Source organism: Lepidochelys kempii, chromosome 13 (genome assembly GCF_965140265.1).
Source record: "Lepidochelys kempii isolate rLepKem1 chromosome 13, rLepKem1.hap2, whole genome shotgun sequence".
NCBI classification, from domain to species: domain Eukaryota; kingdom Metazoa; phylum Chordata; order Testudines; family Cheloniidae; genus Lepidochelys; species Lepidochelys kempii.
The window spans coordinates 19550154-19576988 of NC_133268.1; the positions used below are offsets into that span (position 1 = coordinate 19550154).

Consider the following 26835-nt stretch of genomic DNA (forward strand, 5'->3'; position numbering starts at 1 on the left):
ATTCCCCACACTCGTAACACCGACCCCTTATCTCGGTTACCGCCCTCTGCCTGGGGCTATTTGGTCAGCCCCCCCAGCCCTCTCTTCCCAAACCCCAGGTCCCTTCTTGGCCTTGGGCCATTCCTCAGTGTCTTTCCTCCCAGTTATGGTTCTTCTGTAGTTCTCAAGAATCCGGGGCCTTGGGTTTGGGGCTGTCTTCCTGGTTTGCTGTCTCTCACCCCCTGGGGTCTGGAACAGTTCACGGGCTGCCAGCTGTCTTTCCAAAAGGGAGACCAACTCATTGTAGGTAGAGGGGTCATTCTGGCCAACCCAAGCACGGAGGCTTGGTGGTAGCCCCCTCATATACTGGTCCAGTACCAGGAGCGCCATCATTTTTTCAGAGCTGAGGGCCTCAGGGCGCAGCCATTTCCGGGTCAGGTGGATCAGGTCAAACAATTGCGAACGTGGTGTCTTGTCCTCTGTATACTGCCATTCATGAAACCTCTGGGCTCGCAACACCGTGGTTACGCCAGATCTGGCCAGGATCTCTGCCTTCAGCTGGGGGTAATCCTCTGCAGTCTCTGCAGCCATATCGTAGTAGACCTTCTGGGCCTCTCCACACAGGAACAGGGCGAGGATACCAGACCACTGATCTCGGGGCCAGGCCTCCCACAGGGCTGTTCTCTCAAATGCCAGGAGGTATGCCTCTACATCATCCTCCTGTGTCATTTTCTGTAGGTAGTGGCTGGCCCATATAGTCCGGGTTCCATCGCCATTGTGGTTCCGCTCCATAAGGGCCTTCATCTGGTTTGCTAGCTCCTGTAGCAGAACTGGGTCCTGGACAGCCTGATTCATCAACAGCCAATTAGTCTCCTGCTGTACCCAAGTCGCCTCCTGTTGGGCGGTTGCTTGGATTCGGGTAGCCTCCTGCTGGGCCGCAGTGGCTTGTATTAGAGCCTTGACCATGTTGTCCATCTTGGGGACGGAATGGTTTTGGTTAACCCTGGTTTAAGTCCCCATCGCGGAGATCCCACTCTTAACAACACATGTGGCAAATTGCCAGTACGATTATGATGGGTCCCATGCTTCCTCTTCTTGGGGGGGGGTTCAGGGCGCAGTTTCCTGCCCCTGAACTTGGGTATCTACTGTCCCACTAGTAACCCAGAGAAGGGTAGTGTGGCAGCACTCCCGGAATCTACTAATGCTATGGTCGCAATACCACCCGGGGCCCGCCCTCTACTCTGAGTCCCAGCCAGGGGCCCTAGGGATAGTGATAAACCACTTGAACTAGTGCTTCCTTCCCCTGGGCTACTTCCCTCTCCTGCTCTTCAGCTTGTGGGGCTTCCTGCCCTCTCTCTCTGCACAAGGCGGGTGTCTCTTTACCTAGGGTCTTGGTCTTCTAGCCAGCCACGGCACTTCTTCAAACTCTCCTCTATTTCAACTCCTCCAAACTGCACTCTGCTCCAATTCCTTCAAACTGCTCTCTGCGCCAACTCCAAACCACTCTTCTCCAACTCCTTCCCCTGGCTGATTGAAGCAGGGAGTTTTTAATCAGATGACTAGCTTCGGGTGCTCTAATTGGCTTCAGGTGCTTTTATTTAATCTATAGAAACCTTTCTTCCCTCTACGGGGAATAAGGCTTCTCCTCATCCTGGGACTTACATATCTCTCCTATATCACTCTCCTCCTGCCGTCTGGCCATGCTGTATCACAGGGAGCATTCTACTTTCATGCCGGCTGAGAAAGCCTGACAAATTGGAACTTTTGTTCCTTCCGTGTTTCTCTGAGTCTGAATGAGATGCTGGCTTTCAGACAAGAACACATCAAATCCTTCAGGTTGAGACATTTGGACTTTGAGACCCCACGCATAGGCAAGCTAGATATCAATTGATAAACTGTTACTTTCCATCCTGTTTTATCAGCCTTTAAACTACGTGGATGTAGCATGATAAGCAACTAATTGATTCGTCTTGTATAATGCAAGTATAACAGTTGCACAAGATGAAGGTACAGCTGCTTGATTAGTGCTCATGACAAGGAACTTCAGCATGTTAGAAAGGATAAGAAACTGCTACGCAAGTAATATCTTATCAGTAAGTGCTTAATGGAAAGATGATAGCAAGTGAGAAACTGCATGGATTTCAAAAATGGCACTGGGCATTTATGCAAGGAGACACCGATTGTGAAAGTGCAGGTGCTCAAGGCCATGCAAAACAAAGTATATTTCTTCCATACTCTTCCCCTCACCCTCAAGTTTTTGCTTGCACATTAGGACATTTGTAATGATTCCCATGACAACCACAGATGGCAGTCGGACTGTTAACTACAACAGTAAACCCCTGAGATATCCCTGATTCTACCTCAACCAATCACCTGACACCCACACTATTTTTAAAGCCAGTGTCCTCTCAGGCTGGGTTCCTGAGCACCCTCAGCTCCCACTGACCTATGCCAATCACGTAACTTCTTAAAATACAATCACCCTAGAGTCCTAAAATCCTGAAATACAGATGGGAGATATTTGTATGGGGCTTCCTTTTTAAGCTACAGCATCATCTAGTTAAAAAGAATACATTTGAGGAAAGAAATCTCCTCCAATACCATCATCTTAGTTTATTACAATGGAAAAAACTTTGAACATATTTTTACACTGTTTATCTAATTGATTTAGTCTCTGCATTTTACTCAGCTGGAGGCAGTGAAGATGCACTAGCCGATTTCATATTTGGTATGGAATTCTGATCCTGCAAATCAACGTAAGCAGGCAGCCCTATGCAGATTCACTGGAGCGCCCAGGCGGATCTGAATGCAGGATCATTTTATCTTCCATTTCACTTTGTGGTTCTGTGCACCAGCTCAATGCTGAAGAACCAAAGTTGTAAATGCAGCTGGAACACATTTAAATAAATACATCTCTTTATACTTAAATCATGTATATACTCTATAATTAATTTAAAAACCAAATTAAAAGTAATATTTCTACTATGCCAATAAAACACTTCTAGTAATTTTAAGACATGATTTTTAAGTCCTACGGGCCACTTTTGGTCCGAACTACTTGCCAGAAAGAAATTGATACAAGATTTTTCAAGAAGCTCATTGAACAAACCTCATAAGCCTTCCTATGCTCTGGGAAGGTCTCAGCCACCAACAACTCATCCCCAGCCAGGTCTATGGCTACCACCGTATTGTTCCGGTATTTCTTACACAGCTCCACCACCTCCAATGACCAGTCTGGAACGAAGAGCAGCAGGATTCAGGAAAAACCTTCCACCAGGGTCACCCCTGAGCTCTTGTCCAAACCGATGTGGTTGTTCACCGGGCACTGGACACTATTGGAAGACATCATTTTGGGCTGGATGGACCATTGGTCTGACTCAGTATGGCCGTTCTTATGTTTTTATGAATAGAAAAATTAAGTTTATTTCCAGGATTTCCCCCAAGTTTGAAGCCCTATAAAAAGCAACAAAACCCTAGAGCCAGATTTACAGACCAGAGCCAGAGAGGAAGAGCCCCACCAACAAGCGAGCTCACTGCCTGTAAAGATGGTAGACATGATAGGTTTTAGCCCTGGTTATTAGGCCTTCCAAGGGGGAGCCCTTCGTTATCATTACAGCCCTTGACAAGAGCAAAACTCCATGAGTCAGCCCCAGTAGGTTGTATTATGTTGTGACTTTGCACTTTAGAATGTATGTGCCTGACTATATAGTATGGGAAGAACTCCCAGCTGCAAACCCCTGCTTTCTCATTACCACAGGTCAGACAAAAGGGGTGGGGATGGGGTGGGCAGAGAGATCCTGTTTAAAATGGAAGGGTCATGCACTAGATGGATCTACACCCATACTACCATCATCTGGAGTTACACTCTGGGCATTAAGTGCAATGGCAGAAACATAATAATCCTAAGAGTTAACTGCTATTGCACTCTTTTCATCCATAGATCCGACAGCGCTAAGTCTAAAGAAGGTAAAAGTATTATCCCTGTTTTATCGAGGAGAAGACCAAGGCACAGAGGAGTGAAGTGATTTGTCCAAGGTCACAGAGTAGGTCAGGACAAAAGCCAGGATTAGAACCCAGCTCTCCTGATCCCCAGTTGGGTGTGCTAGTTATTTATGTACTGAGGTTTGTACTAACGACGCAAACAAGCACCCATCCCAAGCTCTAGGCACCATTTGCAAACCCTTAGAAGAACGATCCATACATTGCACACTAGTTTTCAACTCACTGAGGGCATTAACCTGGCAGCAACGTGAACAAAAAAAAAAATCAACCCAACTAAACCATCCCTCCTACACGCAGCTGGGAAGACCAAGACCTACATAAAAAACAAAACAGCATTTAGCTGGGCACAGGGCAATCATTGCTCAGAGCAGCAGGGGCATTGTGTCTTTTAACATGTGTAGAGAAAATGATATTTTCCATACAAAGAAGCAGCATAAGAAAAAGAGCATCAAGGGACAGGATTCTATTCCCAAGGCCACATTTGACTGTGGAGAGGGGTGAGGAAGGCCTTTTCTTCCACAGCAGTGCATCTGGAGGTGCCAGATGAGATCCCTGCTTACCCCTTTGTAAATATTCCTCTCCAAGTCTAGATTTATAGGAAGCAATTAAAAAAAGATTCATCTAAACCACTTTCTGAGGACTACACAACCATCCAGATTCCCTGAGTGAAAGTGTAAGCCCATGGACAGCCTGCTGTGAAGATAAGCAAGTTTCAATGATGCCAATGGATGGAAACAGGCAGTTCTGCTTTGGAGATGGAAGAAAATGCCACTCTCTCTTAGGAGATAATGAAGGAAAAGATGAAAAGTCCAGAGGTGAAGAATTCAGGTGCTCCAGGCTCCACTGGCAGATTTAATTTCGGAGTGCTGCCAACAGCATGAGGAGCACAGCACTTCCCTTAAAGCCCTTACTCACTGCCCTTTGGGTTTGTTTAATTTTTCTTGGGGGAAGGGAGAAATCAGAGAAACCTTCTAAAAATATTAAACTAAAACGGGGAGGAGGGCAGACACAAAGGTGTGGTCGACTCCAAGATTAAATTCAACACAGCTCAGAAACACAGAGGGTGGCAGCAACAGGAGGGCAGAAGTTATGAAAAAAGAGAGAAGTAAAAGCAGTAACTGACTAGGAAACATGAGGCTTTTCTAGATGTGTCTGTCATCTCATTTAGTCTTTCTGAAGGACCTTCAGAGTTAAGACAGCAGGGGACACACTTGCTGAAGGCCCCTAACAATGCACCTGCAGTACTGCCTGGCTTTCAGGGACAAGGGCTCTATGACATAGACACTATAGAGTTTGCATGTGGGCAAACAGATGAGCTGGCAAACCTAGTGGGCGCACATTCATTGGCCCTTTAAAAACACAGCCTGGAATGGCACCTGAAAGGTTTTTCTGTAACTATATGTGCTTCGTGGCTTGGAAGTGATGGGCTGATCACAGTTACAGGAGGGAAAAACAGAGAACGACTGCATCTGCCAAGTAACAGCAATCCACGCTTTAACTGCTCAGAGAAGAGTCTACACACTACCACACTGAGCATGAGGTCTATGATGATGGCCAGAGGAAATTATGGAAGTGACCACTCACTACAGAAATACCTGCCGCTAGTTTGGATCTGCAAAAAGAAAAGGAATACTTGTGGCATCTTAGAGACTAACAAATTTATTTGAGAATAAGCTTTCATGAGCTACAGCTCACTTCATCGGATCACTTCATATAGGATCACTTCCCACCTTTTTAGATATAGACCTGCCAGACATTACTAGTATGCCTTTTCACCACCCATCTACTAAGTATCCCGAGGCAACTGTTCAGCAAGGATTTCAAAATGCCAGTACATGCCTTTGTTTATGAAAGGTTAAGTTATTGCAAAATTGTTTCCTAGTCTTCCTGATTGTGCTATTTCTAGAATGCAGCACGTCAAGATAATATAGAAAATTGGCTGACTTACCATATAACCCCTGTTTTAGATAACTGTATCAGCTATGGATAAGTATTTTATTTATAGAAGTCAATGAGTTTAAGGCCAGATTTTAAAAGATATTTAGATGCATTAAAATGCAGATAGGCACCTGGTAGGATTTTCAAAAATGTTTAGGCACCTTTCGAAATCTCACTAGGCACCAGGCTGCATTTTCAGGCACCTACATACATTTAAAATTTTGGCCTTTAGTGAACGTGGCTTAGTGTATTTCACCTGTTTTTTGGACCTGGTCCTGCATAGAGTATGGAAACAACAGGTTATTTAGTTAGCCCTCATCATAACCAGACAATGGAAGTGCAGTCATTGTATAATTGTTCTCCTTGCCCATGGAATGTTTCCAACTTGAGCATCTACTCTGCAGCTTTACCTGAAGTACTGCCAGGTATCTTTGTTACTGCTTTTAAGTACTGATCATTTTTGTTCTACACTGCTTTGGGATGGTGGGAACAGCACTATCTGATAAACATTTCCAACCCCACCTCCCAAAGGAGTCCAGAAATTTGTTTCATTCTCAACTAGGAGCTCAGGTTTCCCCATCTTTCTCATGGAATGGCATAATACTGAACGAGGTTCCAGTATGGACTGAAGCAGTGTATTTCAAGGGTTTGGTTTGTTTAATACCAGAATTAGAAGAAGGCATATTATACATGGTATTTCAATACATAACTAATAGTCTCTTCACAAGCAACCTGTCTGCCCTGAATCCCAGTTATAATAAGCAATCCCTTAACCAGGCCACATCTCCTCTAAACCCAGCTGGAGCTGTCCTGCATCACTCTACCCAGCTCTTGGTTTTTATTTTAAAGCTAGCTGCAGGAAATGGAAATGAATGACATCCACTCCACTTAACCTCTATTTCGCATCCACAAATTCATCTCTGCAAGGCAGGCCCAATGTTTCTTCCTTTTTCACCTTGTATCTTGTCCTAAGGGGTACTAAACACCAGGAGAGAACAGAGCCAGAGGCAGCCATGCAGTGAGCCTGAAAGGCCCCCATGGAACATATCTCCAAGTCCACACAGCCACCACCTGCACATGGGGCTCACCGTAGATACTGCTTCCCTCCTGAGGGGCCCTCTCAACAAAACACTAACAAAAGAGTGACATTCAAAGCTTCCCGATGGGAGGAGTGGGGCCATAGAACTAGAATACATTGCTCTCTTGGGTTCAAACACCTGACATGGATTGTGTATATTTCTAAAGAGACAGAAATGCCACAAAGCAGTCTTTGCTGCTCTAAGAGCTGCTGCTTCCAACTGATACGCCAGAGCATGTACCCTACCCCACAAAGTGCCTTTGACTAACCTGGGCACAACTCTAAGCTGGTCAGAAATTGCTTTTTGCAGAAATAGGGAAAACTGAGCTGGCATCCTTCAATCCTGAGACTGGGGAGATGTCAGATTTACCCGCCCCCCAGAGAGAAAAGACCTGGAAATCACTGAGTGGGTATGAAGAGTGTCTTCTCCTCCCTCCGTCTCTCTCTTCCACCAGCACCTACACGGGAAATAGTCATCACCTTCCCACGGCACTGAGACAACATTCAAATCAGAACTGAGCAACTGATGCTTCCCTAACATTTCCCCAAAGGATCGCAATTCAAGGCATTTCACACACCCCTCAAAGGGTCAGGAAAGGAGGGAGCAGAGCAGCAGGTGAACTGTAATACATTACTTGGCATATGGCGCATGCAGTATAGAATAGACCTGGCTTTGATGTTGAAATGCCTTTCTCCATCCTGTAATCCCTGATTAACAAGGTGAACCACTTCATCCGGAGTGAGGTCGCCCCTGTGGGAAGAAAACTTAGAAGTTAGCTAGCAAGCTTGTGAGGTTCGATACCCCAGCAATCCCAGAGGAAGAGAAACTGCTTCCCTAATGTAACATCACTGAGCTGGCTGTATTATTGCTGTATGCTGTAAAATACAGGAGAATCCAAACACTGCCCAACCAATGTGACCACGCTGGCAAAATGCCAGAAAGCTAAGGGCCACATTTATATAAAAAAAAAGGAGTACACTGCAGCCACCCTCATGTTGAACACTGGACCAGCCCCCTCAGAGCAAGAGGGAGCATGGTCTGCCAGGAACTGTAATTTCAGGGCCAGATTTACAAAGGCACCTAATAGCACTTACAAAAGTGTCTAAGCAGGTTAGGCCCCTGACTCCCTTAGGTGCATCTGTGATCTCCCTTTGCGCCTATATGCAGCACTAGCCTCCTTTGTAACTGAGGTCCTCAGTGACCCACATCTGTTTGGAGGATGAGGGAGGCAGCACGGCAGAGCTGCGTGGGATGCAAGTTGTCCTGAGAGATGCACTTTCACAAACCCCGCGCTCGATCTCCGCATTTCTTTAAATAAATGAACCAGTTTGCCAGCTGGGGAAGAAGAACTTTTTTTCTTTTGGCCAAAAAGTCTTAACATGCAGAGCTTTGCACTATCCTGGCAGCAGTGAGCGGTGTGACACAAAAAGCCACAGAAGCCTCAAACCATGTTTTGTGAGAAATCCCAGAGCTCTTCTTGCAAAGCTCAGGGCTGGTTTACTTAGCGACAAGCTGTTCTAAAGAGCACAGATGACATAGAAAGATAGACTGAGAGCTACAAGGGCTGCTCCCAAAGGCTCAGCCCACTAACTTTGCTGATAGAAAAGGTTACATTGTGGTTGGGGTGGGGATGTGTATCTGAACTGTGGTGACTTCTTGAAGGGGGTGCAGCTTAAGCCAAAAATTTAACAGCTGTTTCCCCACAGGCAAGACAATGCCCCTGGGGCAATCTGTCCTCAGAAGAGGGCAGCAGATGGAGCAGTTACCAGAGGAAGAACATTTTTAGGGGGGAAGGAAAAGTGTATACATGACTATTACTGAATTCCAGATAGAAATAAAAGGTGTGCTGCCTCCCTCCGGTCCTGGGAGCAAAACTCTGTTCTCCATTTGCTGGTCAGTGGCTTTCGCGCAGATCTCAGCGTGCTCTGTTGGCACAGTCTTACGCTTTACGGATTCACTTACTCTTCTTGGCCCCATGGAACAGGATGAACTTTGCAGTTGGCTAGGAGGTGAGGGCTGTACCTGACCTCAACATAGATGACACCTTCTTTTGCTTTCATTTCTACAAACTCATAGGCTATTCTTCTCACAGCATCGCGGTCCCCCCTGTATGGAAAAGAACAGGATTAGTCTGATTTATGAGTTCTCAGCAACTTATGGGCTGCTGATCAACAAGATAGGGGAGAGTGGACCTGCTGAGGGTCTGAATGCTTCCCAAGAGGCATCCCCGTCTCACCAGCACATGAAAATTCATCACACACTTAGAGAAATTAGAATGCAAGAGTCCTTTGGCTTGGAAGCGACCTATCTAGTGAGTCATTTAGCTTCTCTCCCTGCATGGTGCCAGGACTGACTGCATCATCTCTAAACCAGCTGGGCAAAAGCCTACTCCCCCACTTCCCAGGAACCAGTGATTTTTTTCAGATAAGCAAATAAAATACCATGATGTTATCAATCATCATTATCATAGTAAAGGGAAATGAATACATTTTGTAGCTTAGAGTCTCCCAAGCAAGCATTCTCAGGACCATTCAAGCCCCAAATCGGCAATTCTAGCTTGCAGATGCCTGAAACCGATAAGAAACTTGCAGCGGTTACCAGGCAATAAGTTACTTACACAATGGCAGGCAGGTAGAGAGCAAACTTTTCTAGAAACTGGGTGAGAGTGAGTGGCTCCGTGTAACTGACATGCTGCAAGAGGTCTTCAACAGTGTCACCAGGGAGCGGAATTCCTCTTTTCCTGGAAATCGATAAACATTTCACTTTTCTATTTCTCCACAGAACAGATACAGCACAGAAAAAAGGTATCTCACATATGTGCCTCTGGAGCTCCACCCAGATAAGAGAGGACTCTGATCTCTATCCCCAACAACAACAGACCCAGAACTATCCAAAGAAACTGAGCCAAACAGAACCTCTCTTTTCCTGATGCCTTGGTACTTCCTAGTCCTGGAAGCATAAATGACAAATTATTTCAAGAAAGAAATTTCCAGCCCCATTTATATAGGCTCAAGAGCTGCCAAACATCGGATTGCTTTTATCTGAACTGAGCCACGGAACCTTCTCAGGTTTGCCTGTTACTAGTCTCTAAGAGCCAGTCAACCTTGACCTTTCTGCTGAGGCTGCGAACAATTGTGATGTCATTTCTCTGACGTGGAAATCTTTGCACTGTGAACCAAAGCTGACACCCACAAGCCCCTTCATAGAGAAGCCACCAAAGAGCATCCAGATAGGAAAGCCCTTCCATTGCTACCAAAAGTGGGCTGTCTCTGAGCTTGTGAGCTGGAGGGGAAAGGCTCCAGATCTCAATACCAAGGCCTTGGCCTTCTCCAGTTCCAACAGCCAACTACACAACCTATCTTAGCCCCACCCGGATAAGAAAGGAGACTGATCTCTATCAACAATGCAGCAACAACAGATCCAGAACTATCCAAAGAAATAGAACCAAAACAGAACCTCTCTTTTCCTGGTGCCTCGGTACTTCCTGTTCCCGGAAGCATAAATGCATAATTATTTCATGAAAGTAATTTTCCACCCCAATTATACATAGTCAAGAGCTGCCAACAAACTTCGGATTGCATGTCTAAACTGAGCCACGGAACCTTCTCAGGATTGCCAGTCGCTAGTCTCCAAAAGCTGGTCAATCCTTAACCTTTCTGCTGAGGCTGCCAACAATAGACAACAATTGTGATGTGGTTTCTCAGATGCGGAAATCTTTACACTGTGAACCAAAGCTGACGCCCAAGCCCCTTCTCAGAGAAGCCACCAAAGAGCATCCAGATAGGAAAGCCCTTCCATGGCTACCAAAAGTGGGCTGTCTCTGAGCTTGTGAGCTAGAGGGGAAAAACTCCAGATCTCATTTCCGAGGACTTGGCCTTCTCCAGTTCCAACAGCCAACTACACAACCTATCTGCAGGAAAATAGCGTGACTGATATTGCTCCTCTGCTCAATGTACACACGTTTTATTGCTCTGTGGTGTAGGAAATCTATGCTATGTTCAGAGTTCAATGACAAACGCAGTTACCACAGATTAAAACCCTGGCACTCAGCATACATCATTCATTACTGTTAAGGATTACTCTTTTCACATTGCCCTTTCCACTCTGATGACACATTGTTTGTTCAGTTTAAATGACAGACACCTCCAAGCCATGCCCTACATTGAACACTGCCCTTCCTGAGCCCGTGAACAGGCCCTTATCCTATCCTCATTCAAATTCTTCCTGCAGGCCTTTCTCTGTCTACGGTACACTTAACTACAGTGGGCTGGATGCAGGGTAATTTGGGATCATCTACACATATAAAGATATAAGACTTAGACACACTAGACTGTGTGGAAGTCAACATATGCACCATAAAAGGTGGATGAGTGCAGTCAAGCCTGACAGAATTCAAACCTGTGCTTTCAGGGAGTCTACGCAGGGATTGCAAACACAAGACTTAGAGCACCAATACAGAGTCTCTCTCATGTGTCACTACAACATTGCATTATTTGGATGTAGTCAAATTGAGTCAATCACCGCCCAGCAACTTTATTTATTTGCTGTTTGAGCTGTACCAAGCAGTTTTCGTGTCATGATCACTAAGTCATGATCACAAGCAGTATTCTATGCTTGGGGCCAGATTTTCAAAGCAGACTCCTAGACTGCCCCCACAAAATGCTGTCCCTGCACAAAAACCAGCATGCATTTTTGCTCTACCCTGAACTGAGCACTATATGTTGGGAGTGGTAGTTTTTGTAGGCTCCAGCTTTACAGTAGATATAAAAATAGCTCCAGTCACCTCCATTTATACAAGCATGGGGCAACCCTGGACTCCTGCCAAGTTGCAAGCACAGTTCCCTCTGGTGGTTGAAGTATGGACACTCCCATTTACAAGAGTCAAGAGAATCCCCCAGGTAACCATACAACCCAATCACCCACATTGCCATAAGGAAGTAGAAAAGCTCCAGAGAGTCAGATGTGTCAATGAATCCCTCACATGCACAGGATACCTATCCATACACTGAAATCTTTAACCCACTCCTTTGATCCTACAATATGTATAGATGGGTGAAATCAAGGGGAATTCTTACACAACATACCAAAGGGGCATCCAGCAATTAATGAGAAGGATTTTCTTGATGCACCTTCTGAATATTTATCTTGGCTGCGTCGCAGAAACTATTGCAAGTTTTGAAGGCACCTTAGTCCTGGCCTGAGAAGTAATTTTTTTCCCCCACACAAAAATATTTTATCAAATCCTCCAACCCATCCATTTTAGATGATGCCACATCTGTTCCATTTTTACTGGAAATTGCTTTAATGGCTAAAGCCCCCACAACTATGTTGAAGTGTTATTTGTTGGGACATGGGCAAGAACCTGCAAAGGCTGGTTGTTAGATTCAACCTTATCATGACGTTCTTGATAACAGGGATTTCCGCCACACTTTAGAAATCTGGCATTGTTTGCCAATGTCCTTTATCTTTAAATGAAACTTCTTCCAGGTGTGAAAGTTTATGTTTATCTTGTTTAAAATTATAGAGCTAGGTCCTCAAGTTGTTAATTATTTACCTTGCCACTCACCAAGTGTATGTGTCAATTAACCAGAGTTTGCCTCCCCTACAGAGCCCATCTGCTCCTTCTTGCTTGGATGGGCTCTGTAGCCAGCAATGAAGCCATAGCACTGAAGATTCTTCTTGGCAATGGGTTACATCTAGAGTGAGGCAATTTTTTTTTTTGCACAGAACCCTTTTTTTCCCCACTCCAAAACAAAAACAAAAAACAATCCCACAGAGTCAGGTCAAATTTGGTGTTCTGGAGAAAAAAGTTTCAACTTTTCTGCATTTTGGAATTTCCCTCCATTTTAAACAGATTTTCAAATTTTCAAAATCAAAACCAAATGTTATGGCTGACATGACACAAACCGTTTTTTCCAACATTTCAGTTTGGCAAAAATTTCAAAACATTTTCTTTTCAGGTCAACCCAAAACTATTTTTTTTTCAGGTCTGCTCCTGAACTGAATATCCAATTATTTACACAGCCCTAATTATACCATCAGGTTTTGAGATGGCAATGCAGGATCAAACAGAAAATTTACACTGAGTGCTAAGAGAAAAAACCCCTGCTGAAAACACAAACACTAGCATTAGTAGTGTGGCAAGTACAACTGACCCAGCCAATTGCTTTCTACAGACCAGGGACTGGCAGTCAACTAAAAGGGACAGCTGGTGGCAATGCTGGTGAGCTAGCGTTGTTTGCACGTTGCAAAACTCTATTAATGAGACAGAACACTGCGCTGTTTTACGTATATATTTAGAAATGGACTCATAACTCATTCTTTCTAAATTTGTTTGAAAGCCTGACCACAAAATCTGTTTCCCCATCTAACCTGTTCGTGTCGTTGTTTATAGCTCTGTTTGGTTTGTGGCTTATGAGCATAAGGAGATGGGCACTAGGTCACTGTTTGGTTACATATTTGACACCAATTCAATCCAGTTTCCCTACTACACTACTAGAAAGTGGTCAGCTCTGTGCATCATGCACTCAGTCACAGTGCTGGTTTACACTCCGACTAGGACATGCTGGTGACAGCCATTTGTTGTTTGCACATTTCAAGCAGAGTTTCCTGGACGGACATGGACAGTGAACTTTTGAGAACTGGGTGGAGACATACAGTGCTCTATAGGACAGTTTGGCTGGCAGGGCTCAGTAAAAAAAAATCCTTGTCTTTGTCAGGTAAAATCATGCTAATGGAAAGTAGTATAATTGTAACTAACACAGGACTAATCAGCAAGGACAGGGCCAAATTCTAGGAATTTTCTTTTTTAAACAGAGGTGCCTCTGTCCAGGAAATCTTTACAAATCAAAGCACCAGCTAAACACACTGAAGCAAACTGTTATTTTTAAACATCTTACTTGCCAAAGTATAAGATTGTTTCTGGCTTAATGGCTCCATCCAGGTGGACATGAAGTTCTACCTGTAATAATAATAATAAAAAAAACAAAGAACAATGACACATTCATAAAACTGTGAAAGTAATCTCTGGATCAGAAATATGCTATAAATATAGCCAGTATGGTGGAGTCACAAGATGGGAGCTAAAAGAGAGAACATAGAAAGCTACTCAATATAGAAAAGAAACATAATAAGTGTATGGGGGGGGGGTTGTTGGTTTTGTTTTTAAATGTCTGAAAATTGACAGAATTGGATTCATTGTTCTTCCCAGAGGTCACATTTTTAACATTCCCTCACAAGCAAAGATTCCTGTAAATAGTTAACACTGCTCAGAAAATTGTCCTACTCACATTTGGTCCCATAATGAGTTGGGGTGGAGAGGGGAGACTTTGTTTCTAACTTGCTCCAGCTTGATATTCATAACCTCTTAAACTAGTGGCTCTCAGCCTTTCCAAATTACTGTACTCTTTCAGGAGTATGATTTGTCTTATATACCCTCAAGTTTCTCCTCACTTAAAAACTACTTACTTTCAAAATCAGATATAAAAATACAAAAAAGTGTCACAGCAGACTATTACTGAAAAATTGCTGACTTTCTCATTTTTACCATATAATTATAAAATAAATCAATTGGAATATAAATATTGTACTTACATTTCCGTGTACGGTATATAGAGCAGTATAAACAAGTCATTGTATGAAATTTTAGTTTGTACTGACTTCGCTAGTGCTTTTTATGTAACCTGTTGTAAAACTAGGCAAATATCTAGATGAGTTGATGTACCCCCTGGAAGACCTCTGCGCACCCCCAGGGGTACGTGTACACTGACTTGAGAACCACTGTCTTAAATGCTGACTAATCCTGATTTCTGCTTGCTGAGAATGCCATTCCATAAGCACCTCAGTTTCTCAACCAAAAGCTACCCTTGCTTTGATCATGTTTCAAAATGGTGCTTTAGTTTAGACCCATTACACTTGAGACAATAGCCCAAATCACCTTTAATTCTAAACCTCTGCTTGCCACACACTTTCAGAGATAAATAATTTCTGCTAGGAGCAAGACCTCTTGGAAGATAAAAGACTGGTACCTTTTCAACACGCGGTGGATGTTGCAGATTATTTGCACTTGTCCTTGTTGATTTCTTTCATCAGATTTCTTTTGGCCCAAACCTCCAATTTGTCTAGGTCACTCTGGACCTTAACCCTACCCTCCAGCGTATCTACCTCTCCCCGCATCTTAGTGTCATCTGCGAACTTGTGAGGGTGCAATTAATCCCATCATCCAGATCATTAATAAGGAAGTTGAACAAAACCGGCCCCAGGACCAACCCCCGGGGCTCTCCACTTGATACCAGCTGCCAACTAGATATCGAGCCGTTGATCACTACCCATTGAGCCCAACAATCTAGCAAGCTTTCTATCCACCTTACAGTCCATTAATCAAAGCCATACTTTTTTAACTTACTGGCAAGAATACTGTGGGAGACGTTATCAAAAGCTTTGCTAAAGTCAAAATATATCACATCCACCGCTTTCCCCATATCCACAGAGCCAGTTATCTCATCATAGAAGGCAATCAAGTTGGTCAGGCATGACTTGCCCTTGTTGAATCCATGTTGACTGTTCCTGATCACCTTCCTCTCATCCAAGTGCTTCAAAATGGATTCCTTGAGGACCTGCTCCAGGATTTTGCCAGGGACTGAAGTGAGGCTGACTGGTCTTTAGTTCTCCAGGTTCTCTTTCTTCCCTTTTTTAAATATGGACACTGTATTTGCCTTTTTCCAATCATCCGGGACCTCCCCCGACATGAATTTTCAAAGATAATGGCCAATGGCTCTGCAATCATATCAGCCAACTCCCTCAGCACCCCCGGATGCATTGGATCTGGACCTATGGACTTAGGCATGTCCAGCTTTTCTAAATAGTCCTTAACCTATTCTTTCACCACTGAGGGCTGCTCACCTCCTCCCCATACTGTGTTGCCCAGTGCAGCAGTCTGGGAGCTGACCTTGTCTGTGAAGACCGAGGCAAAAAAAGCATTGAGTACTTCAGCTTTTTCCACGTCATCTGTCACTATGTTGCCTCCCCTAATCAGTAAGGGTCCCACACTTTCCCTGACCTTCTTGTTGCTAACATACCTGTAGAAACCCTTCTTGTTACCCTTCATATCCCTTGCTAGCTGCAACTCCAATTGTGCCTTGGCCTTCCTGATTACACCCCTGCATGCTCTAGCAATATTTTTATACTCCTCACTAGTCATCTGTCCAAATTTCCACTTCTTGTAAGCTTCCTTTTTGAGTTTAAGATCACCAAAGATTTCACTGTTAAGCCAAGCTGGTCGCCTGCCATATTTGCTATTCTTTCTGCACATTGGGATGGTTTGTTCCTGCGCCCTCAATAAGGCTTTTTTAAAATACAGCCAGCTCTTCTGGACTCCTTGTCCCCTCATATTAGCTTCCCAGGGGATCCTGCCCATCAGTTCCCTAAGGGAGTCAAAGTCTGCTTTTCTGAAGTCGAGGGTCCATATTTTGCTGCTCGCCTTTCTTCCTTTTGTCAGGATCCTGAACTCAACCATCTCATGGTCACTGCTGCCTAGGCTGCCACCCACTTCTACTTCCCCTACCAATTCTTCCCTGTTTGTAAGTAGCAGGTCAAGAGGAGCACGGCTCCTAGTTGGTTCCTCCAGCACTTGTACCAGGCAGTTGTACCCAACACTCTCCAAAAACTTCCTGGATTGTCTGTGCATTGCTGTATTGCTCTCCCAGCAGATGTCAGGATGATTGAAGTCCCCCATTAGAACCAGGGCCTGTGATCTGGAAACTTCAGTTAGTTGTCCGAAAAAAGCCTTGTCTACCTCATCCTTCTGATCCGGTGGTCTATAGCACACGCCCACAACGACATCACCCTTGTTGCTCTCACCTCTAAGCTTAACCCAAAGACTCAACAGGCTTTTCTCCAGTTTCAAACTGGAGCTCTGAGCAATCATACCGCTCTCTTACATACAATGCAACTCCTCCACCTTTCCTCCCGTACCTGTCCTTCCTGAACAGTTTATACTCATCCATGACAGTGCTCCAGTCATGTGAACTGCCCCACCAAGTTTCTGTTATTCCAGTCACGTCATAGTTCCTTGATTGTACCAGGACTTCCAATTCTTCCTGCTTGTTTCCCAGGCTTCTTGCGTTCATGTACATGCACCTAAGATAACTAGCCAATTGCCCTACTTTCTCAGTATGAATCAGGAGACTTCCCATCTTGTACCCTCCTCCTTGTGTTTCCTCCCGGTATCCCACTTCCCCACTTACTTCTGGGCTTAGGTCACCATCCCCCGGTGAACCTAATTTAAAGCCCTCCTCACTAGGTTAGCAAGCCTGCCTGCGAAGATGCTTTTCCCTCTCTTCATTAGGTGGATCCCATCTCTTCCTAGCAATCCTTCTTCCCGGAACAGCATCCCATGGTCGAAGAATCCAAAGCCCTCTCTCAGACACCACCTGGGTAACCACGCATTCACCTCCACAATTGGACGGTCCCTACCTGGGCCTTTTCTTTTAACAGAGAGGATGGACAAGAACATGACTTTCACCTCAAAGTCCTTTATCCTTCTTCCCAGAGCCACGTAGTCTGCGGTGATCCGCTCAAGGTCATTCTTGGCAGTATCATTGGTGCCCACGTGGAGAAGTAGGAAGGGCAACTAAAATGATTCGGGGTTTGGAACGGGTCCCATATGAGGAGAGATTAAAGAGGCTAGGACTTTTCAGCTTGGAAAAGAGGAGACTAAAGGGGGATATGATAAAGGTATATAAATCATGAGTGGTGTGGAGAAAGTGAATAAGGAAAAGTTATTTACTTGTTCCCATAATATAAGAACTAGGGGCCACCAAATGAAATTAATGGGCAGCAGGTTTAAAACAAATAAAAGGAAGTTCTTCTTCACTCAGCACACAGTCAATCTGTGGAACTCCTTGCCTGAGGAGGTTGTGAAGGCTAGGACATAACAGGGTTTAAAAGAGAACTGGATAAATTCATGGAAGTTAAGTCCATTAATGGCTATTAGCCAGGATGGGTAAGGAATGGTGTCCCTAGCCTCTGTTTGTCAGATGGTGGAGATGGATGGCAGGAGAGAGATCACTTGATCATTACCTGTTAGGTTCACTCCCTCTGAGGCATCTGGCATTGGCCATTGTCAGTAGACAGAATACTGGGCTGGATGGATCTTTGATCTGACCCAGTATGGCCATTCTTATGTTCTTATGGGTAGTGGTCTGAGGTCTTGATCAGTCTCGGCAAACACTCCGTCACATCCTGGATTCTAGCTCCAGGCAAGCAGCACGCTTCTCGAGTCTCCCAGTCTGATCAGAAAATGGATGACTCCGTCCCCCTTAGAAAGGAGTCCCCGACCATCATCACCCTTGGGAGTGGTGGTCATGGAACCTCCACCCCTAGGACAATGCATCCCATGCCTTCTGGCCAATGGGGGTCTCCTTCTGATATCTTCCCTCAGAGGGCTCTTCCAAATCCTTCTCCGCAGTAGTACCTGTACAGAGAGCCTGAAAACGGTTTCACACCTCTAGCTGCATTGGAGGTACATAGGTTCTCCTCTTTCTTCCTCTGGCGGTCACATGCTGCCAATATTCTTCCTCGCTCTGCACTGCACTCGCTGATTCTTCAGCATGTTTTGCTTCCAGAACCAAACACTGACTTTTAGCCAGAAAATCTTCATTTTCTCTGATGCAATGCAGGGTTGATACCTGGTTCTCAAGTCTTCTAACCTTCTTTTCCAATATGCAGACCAGCTTGCACTTCATACAGACGAAGTCACGTCTGTCCTCTGGGCGAAACACAAACATGGCACATTCTGAGCAGGTCACAACAACTGATCACTCACTATCTGTGTCTTCCTTCGAAGAGGTTCCTCATATGTTGTATGTACTCTCTCAGGAGCCTGAAAGGCAGAAACACTCTGTGCGAACTCCCCACAGGCAAACTCCCTCTGTTTGCCTGTCCTCGGTTCACTGCTCACTTGGTTCGCAACTGGCTGCCTTTTTATAAGGCTGCTGGCTCGAAGCAGGTGGCCCGGCTCAAAGCCTTCCCTCCAATCAACCACTCAAGGCCCACCTGGAACAAAGCACGCCGAATTCACACTTTTCAGTCAAACACCCACAGGGTCAAACTGTCACACTATTCAAACAAACAAGCACATGGTCAAACAAATGGTCACAGCAGACAGTTGAATATTCACCCCACCAGCTCACCCCACTAGCTTCACAACATTCAGGTCTAAATACAGTACAAATTCTTTTTCTTCGACTGAGCTTTCCAGCAATAGGTCTCTCGTATTCTGGCACTCATGTTTCGTTCATTTACTTTTAATAACACATACAGACAACCTCTGCCAGCAGGCTTTATTGTTTTTTATTCTAGGGAGGCATTCAGTTTCTAGGGAGATGGATGCAATACAAGAACCCAGATAGACAAGGTCAAAACCTGGTCATTCACAGGCATGAGATTTCTACCCATACATAATTATATGGTTCTAATAATTAGGACAAGGACCAGAATAGAATGAGCTGTGGGGGGCAAGATGGGGAGCAGAGGACAGGGGCAACAATAGAAGGAGAGAGGTGGCAGTAGGGAAGGAGGGATGGGAGTCAAGTTGGAAGAAGCTAGCAAGAGGGACAGGAGTGAAGGATGTGAATGGAAGAAAGTGCAGCAGCAGGAGGGAGCTGTAGATCATGCAGAGCACAAAGTGATACAGATCCTGGATCCGTCCTCCTCAAAATGTAAAAACCTGGCAAGTTTTGAATTATTGGGCTCCAATTCCATTCAATGACTGAGGCTTCACAGAGGCATCACTCCTTGAGCGTTTTGGTGGCCGCACAACCCTTTGATGAAATTATAGGCTTGAGGCTCATGATCCATATTTATTCCATATTGTGCCATGTACAAAATCCTAGCAACATGCATCTACATGTTCCTAGCTCATCTCAAACATTTCCTGCAAAAGCGACCCACAAGTGCAGTACTTTCATGGAAGTGACAGCAACATTAAGTAACTTCCTTTAAACTGTGGGCTATCTGCCTCTACCCTCTGTTGGTATTGTAAACAAGACACTTGTAAACTGCAGCAGGAAAGTAACAAGGTTCCACTCCATGTCTCCAGGAGAGGGTTCTCTCCCCCTCAAATACCTTGCAATAAAACAGGGTTAAAGAAATTGGGCGAGGAGCATCTGAGCAACTCCACCCAAAGTAGAGTGCAACTTGGAAGAAAAAAGCCCAGCACCATCAGGTTCCCAGGGCTGTAAGAACTACCCAAAGCTAACTGGAGCCTTGTCTCTCCAAATGAAATGGACAAGTGGGGAACTGGATAAGCGCAGGACTTTTCTTATTGTTTATAATGGCGGGTTACTTCTTTGTTTCACTCTGCCTCCTTGGGACTGGGGAAATGTACAGGGGTTTTATTTTGCGGGATACCATTCCCTTTCCCAGAAACTCTTCTGCCAGATGCTGTTGGTTCTTGAGGAAGTGGATGACTGTTACAAAGATCTAGCTCTTCTTCCACACTATGCAGTCCAGACATCCAGTGATGCCTCATCCACCTTCACCACTGCTGGGGAACCTGGCCCTCATCCACTGGGTCCATTGTTGGCTCTCACTCATTACCCTGAGCAGGGACCCTTATCAGGTACTACTTCAAAGTCTCCATTGATAGGCAAAGGGGTGCACACACTGACCCCATCTGGCACCACCTGCAGGGCCACCCCAAAAATGTGTGAATTTACAGCATTGAGCCACATCTGGGAACTTTGCTACACGATGCCTGGTGCAACATCATGAACCATGACACTCTGGTTGGGACAGTGGTCCTCAGTAGACTATGTGTGTTTGATGATTTTCCCAATGTATATAGGGGACATGACCTTTCTAACCATCAGGAACATTTCTGGAACAGTGGATTGTCCCAATAGGAGTGGTGGAGGCAAACAACTTAATTAGTTTTGAGAGAGAGCTGGACAAATTTATGAGTGTGACTGTATGACGGGGTTGCTTGTGATGGTAGGAGGCAGGGCTCAACAGCCCTGGAGCTCTCTCCAGTTTATGTCACTAAATGGTCATGCTTTAGGCTTTCAGCTGGCTACCTGAAGCGGTCAGGAAGGGATTCCAATTGTATTCTGAGGTGGAGGGGGGGTTAAATCTTCTTCCTTGGAAGCATCAGGGATGGCCACAACTGGAATGGGACATTGGACAGAGTGGGACGGGGCTTTGAGGTGGCACCAAGCATTCTCTCTCTGAGGTGCTTGACTGCTTGGTTCTTGCTCACATGCTCAGGGTCTAACTGATCACCACATGTGTAGACTGGAAGAAGTTTATGTTAATATAAATCGTCAGTATTAGACATGTCAGATCTTAACAGCAAGTGTACAGAAAATGCTGTTGCTGAGACAGAAGCCACATACTGCTGTCTCATCTCTCCTCTGTTACTTCGTGTTGGGTGTCTGTCACCATTTAAAAAAGGTCCCTGTCTCACACGTTGAACTTTGGAGGGTTCGGAGTAATGCCCGCCCTACATTAGAAGTGCCTGGGATGTATTATGGAATGATAACTCAACTGCAATGCTACATGTCTATTGGACAGCATCTGTACTCCTGTTCCCTCCTCACATTCCTCCCCTGGATCCACCCCTGGCCACGCTGCTTGGGACTGTGAGCGCCCTGTCTGCTGTGCAGGGGTGGGAGGGGAGCTGATGTCAGGTGTCCCCTCTCCCTGCCCAAGTACCTGGTCTCCACTGAGCCAGGGTGACAGGTCAGAGGGGAATCTGTGCTGCTGCCTCTTTGGGTCCAGAATTGCCAGCAGCTGCTAGTGTCTGAACAAGCCTTCAGACTCCTGATCCTGAATGCTGTCTTAAAGAGACAGCTTGCTCATAAAAAGAAAAGGAGTACTTGTGGCACCTTAAAGAGACTAACAAATTTATTTGAGCATAAGCTTTCGTGAGCTACAGCTCACTTCATCGGATTCACCTGAAGTGAGCTGTAGCTCACGAAAGCTTATGCTCAAATAAATGTGTTAATCTCTCAGGTGCCACAAGTACTCCTTTTCTTTTTGCGAATACAGACTAACACAGCTGCTAATCTGAAGCTTGCTCATATACTCACTTAGGCCCATACCCTTTCTTAATGATTTCCATCATTCTGTTCGCTTTTTTGACTGCCATAGCATATTGGGTGGATGTTTTCAGAAAACTACCCACAATGACTCCAAAATCTCTTTCTTGAGCTAATTTAGACCCCATCAGTTTATATGTATAGTTGGGATTATGTTTTCCAATGTGCATTACTTTGTGTTTCTCACACACTCTGTGACACACTCCCCTCAACATACACATACACACACTCCCTCTCACACACATGCACTCTTTCTCACACTCCCCACACACATTGTCTCTCACACACTACCCCAAGAACCAACATGCACGCTGTCTTTCACTTACACACAATCTTTCACACACATGCACGCACTCACACACGCTCTCTGCACACACACACAGTGTCCCTCACACAGTCCCCCCAACACACACAAAACCAGCACTCCCTGCATCTAGGTCATTTTCCCCACCTGGGCTGGGCGGTGAGGAACAGGAGCTGCTGCTCTCTTGCCTTCTCCTTATGCAGCCCAGGTAGGGAAAGTGACCTGGACGCAGGGAGCCCTGATGTCATTCCTCGCTCTCCCCCCACACAGCCTCTTAGGGGTGTGGGGGGCAGAGGAGCAGCAGTTCCAGGAGGAGCAAGCAACAAGGCCAGCTGCTCTGTGCATCCAGGTCAGTTTCCCTATGTGGGTGTAGGAGGAGGATGAAGGGGTTAGAGGCGAAGGGGTCACAGTGCAGGGGCTAGGGGCGCAGAAGGGGAGGACAGGGGTTGGGATGAAGGGGGTACAGTGCAGGGGTTAGGGGCACAGGAGTTAGGCCAAACGGGGTGTAGGGATTGGGGGCACAGGAAGGGAGTGGAGAGATTAGGGGCACAGTGTAGGGGTTAGGGCACAGGAGGGGGCAGGGGTTGGGGTGCAGGGACTGGTGCGCAGGAGGGGGCAGGCATTAGAGGCACAGTGCAGGGTTAGGGGTGAAGGGAGAGTGGTGAGACTGGGGAGCCCATGGGGGCGCGGGGCAATGGGGGGGGCGCCACGCCCACGGGGGCCAGAGGCACCAAAATGCAAGTTCGCCCAGGGTGCCATTTCCCCTAAGGCCGGCCCTGGTGGTGGCGGCGGCCACGAATCTGGCTCTAGGCAGAGGTGCGAGGGGCAGGGGGAGAGAGAGAGCCCCCCACTGCCCCGGGGGGCAGGCACGTGCCGGGGTGCGGGGGGCTGCCCCACCGCGGAGCCGCCCGCCCACGGAAGGGACGCAGCCCCCGGCTCGGACCCAGGAGCACCCAGCACGGGGCAGGCAGCCGGCGCCCGGCTCAGAGCCGCAGCTCGCTGCCCGGCCCGGCCGTGCTGACCCGCTCGCTCACCTTAGGCAGGTCGAAGACGGGCGCCCCCTGCCCCGCGCCGCGCTCCATGCTGCAGCCGCGGCTCCCCTCCAGCCCGCTCTGGCGGGACAGCGGGGCTGGCGGGCGCCTGGAGCCCGGCCCCGCCCAGCGCTCGGGCCGGCCCCGCCTCGCGGACAGCCGCCCGCGCCCTTTCCTGAGGCCCACCGGCCCCTGGGTGCTCCGCTGGGCGGGGAATCGCTGCAGCCTGGGCCGGCCCCCAGACCCCGCTCCCCTCTGCAGCCCGGGGCTCCCGCACGCACCTTCCTGGCAAGCAGCTTCCTCCTCTCTCCCCCAAACACCCGGGCCCCTCAGATCCCCTACAACTCCCCCGCCCGCCTCCCCGCTCCCTGCTGGAGGCTTGGCGGAGGTGCCCGCTGTCCGGAGAAGCCCTGAGGTGGGCTGCAGTGAGTGAGGCTGGGGGCTGCTGCTGGGTTGAAGGAGAGGAGATGACGCCTGCAGCCAGGGCCCACGGTGCCACCATCGCCAGCCCTGTCAGACCCGTCGCACCCTGGCACAAAGCAGGGAAGAGAGAGAAAACCAGGGGTCCATTGCAGCCCAGCCTCCAACAGCAGCCCGGGGAGGGTAGCCGGTCCTGGGAGACCTGCGTGCAGGTGCCAAACCACTGTGCAGAAGGAACCAGCACCATTGTAGTTACAAGAGAGGGGGAGCGTTGTGACATTTGCTGCCAACACATTATTTGCTCTGTTTGTGTATTAAACTCCTTTCCCTTCCCTTTGTCTTTCCTACCAGTTTATAGTGTAAGCTCTTGGGCACGGGGCCTGGCTACTGCTCTGTACAGTGCCTAGCACAATGGGGGACACAAATTTGTTGGGCCCTAGGCTCTACTGTAATAAATATGAATAATTTATGCATGTTCTCCATCAGAATGTTAGGAACCATTAGGAAAAGGATAGGCAATAAGACAGTAAATATAATGCCACTATAGAAATCAGTGGTACACCCAACCCTTGAATACTGCATGCAGCGCTGGTCATCCCATCTAAAAAATATGTATTAGCAATGGAAACAGTACAGAGAAGGGCAACAAAACTGGCAAAGGATATGGAACAGCTTGTATATGAGGAGAGATTAAAAAACTGGGACTACTCAGCTTGGAAAAGAGATGCCTGAGGAGGGATATGATTGAGGTCTGTAAAATCATGCATAGTGTGGAGAAAGTGAACAAGGAACTGTTATTTATCCAGGGGTCACCCAGTGAAATTAATGGGCAGCAGGTTTAAAACAAACATAAGAAAGTACTTCTTCACACAATGCACCGTCAACCTGTGGAACTTGTTACCAGGGCTATTGTGAAGGCCAGAAATATAACTGGATTCAAACAAGAATTAGTTAAATTCATGGCGGATAGGTCTATCAATGGCTATTAGCCAAGATGGTCAGTGGTGCAACCGCCATGCTCTGGATGTTTCTGACTGTCAGATGCTGGAGTGGATGACGGGATGGATCACTTGATGATTGTCCTTTTCTGTCCATTCCCTTTGAAGCATTTGGCACTGGTCGCTGCCGGAAGATAGGATACTGAGTTAGATGGACCATTGGTCTGACCCAGTATGGCCGTTTTTATGTTCTTAATAAATAACACACCAAATGTTCTGAAATCTCTACTGCACCAGCAGTCCCATGCTACAAACTGATCCATGTGGGTGGACCTCTGTGCTGGCACAGATTTCCACGGGTCAGTGGGGTTCTCCTACAGATGCAGAGGGCTGCCCATGTGAATCAGGTGGCAGGACAGGCCTTAGTAGGGGCTCATCATGCTGGCAAATCTACAAGCTTAGCAGCCTGCTTTCTACAGTGTTTAATGGAAATATATGTTCCCTTCCATATGTATTATTAGGTATCTGCTCCAACCAAGATCAGAACCTTATTATTCTAGTTATTATACAAATATATAGTAAGAGGCAGTCCCTGCCTGGAAGAGCAAGGATTTTATTACTCATGTAAGTGCTATTTACTGCAAGTGTTAAAGATTTGGGCCTTTGGTTAGCAGCAAAACTGCAGCCAGGCACCTTGGAATTATTAGTGGGATCCAGCTCTAAAAACAAAGGTATCTACCACTTGGGCTGAAGGTGAAGCTCCATCTGCTGCCATGTGACCATTCATTTAACTCTGAGTTACAGAGAAGATGTTTAAAATTGAAGTTCCTTGTCCCTCAGTCTATAGAGTGGCCTGGCTCAGTTATCATCAACTGATATTGATGTGTTTCCAGTTGCTACAAAAACCTCAAGAGTGGTTGCCCCATATTTGGGTTTGCCTTTTAGCCCATAACATCAAGGGCAGGGACCTTGTCAAGCACTTACTATTAATGATAATAATGAGGATGCAGCCTGAACAGGGGTTTTTTCAGTCCTGGAGTTGCTGTGTGTCTCTTAGTGGAAGATGGTGACATCTCTTTTGGGCTGGCATCTTATTGTTCCCTGCCAGCCATGCTTTACTGCTAAATAAACATAACTCTAGACTCTTCAGGCCAGATTTTTAAAGATATTTAGGCACCTAAAATAAGCACCCAGGTGGATTTGGAATCAATGGGTATTAGGGATCTAGGGAATTCTGAAAATCCCAATGGGTGCCTATATACATTTAGGTACCTAACTATCTTTAACGATCTGGAACTTCATAACTACCCTTAAATCCACATTAAAATCAGACTCTGCATCTCCCCTCAAAATGAACCCTCCAGTCTCAGCTCTGTTTTCTCTTTATTCCTAACCCTCCCCTTTTCCCTCTCCAATACTGTACCAGGAACATCAAATATTTTTATTATAGCTCAGACGTCCCTTCTTCCTTTTTGCTATCTTTTCTCCTAACTCAGGGCGGGGATAATTTTTCCCCAATCCCCCTCTCCCTGCAGTCACCAGGAAGCGCAGCACCTGGTCAGGAATATGGCAGTCTCCCTTTGTCACCAGATCACTCTGTTTTCTATGGTGAGGCTTTGAAAGGTGCTCTTATCACTTATGAAGCTCATCCCTCAGAAAGCAGAACAGCAGCCACCAGGTGTGGAGTGCCCCTCTTGGGGCACTACACATCCTACTTTGGGCTCCTGATCCTGTTTGTGATGCCAATTAAAAAAATACTAAAACTGCTAATGGGAGAATAGCCCATAGCTGAGTACTCAAGTACACTATGAGGCATGGGAGAGACAGGATCAAATGTGAGACTGAATGGAGCCACTTAGAGGGCAGGACCCAGTTTCTCTTTGTCAGTGATGGGACACCATTTAAACTGGCATTGAAGAAACACCAAGGAATTAGCTTCTGAATCTGCTTTATTAATTTAATAAGTCTGTATATCCAAACATACAGACACTGACCTGCCCATATATGAGAGGTAAGTACATACAGGTTCTCAAACCTTTTTCCTTT

The 26835-nt window shown here is 46.3% G+C and overlaps 1 protein-coding gene across 1 annotated transcript in view; it reads right to left on the reverse strand.

Annotated features, from left to right (window-relative positions):
• The window catches only part of LOC140897214 (adenosine deaminase-like), a 41040-nt gene extending 17520 nt beyond the window's left edge, over window positions 1-23520 (reverse strand). The window contains exons 1-6 of the mRNA XM_073309606.1: window positions 23435-23520; window positions 13898-13959; window positions 9616-9738; window positions 8961-9104; window positions 7633-7748; window positions 3089-3213 (exon numbers count right to left, since the gene is read on the reverse strand). Coding sequence (XP_073165707.1) covers window positions 3089-3213; window positions 7633-7748; window positions 8961-9104; window positions 9616-9738; window positions 13898-13959; window positions 23435-23482 — 618 coding nt within the window. The 5' untranslated portion in view covers window positions 23483-23520. The remainder of the gene's footprint in view (window positions 1-3088; window positions 3214-7632; window positions 7749-8960; window positions 9105-9615; window positions 9739-13897; window positions 13960-23434) is intronic.
• Window positions 23521-26835: the final 3315 nt, after the last annotated feature.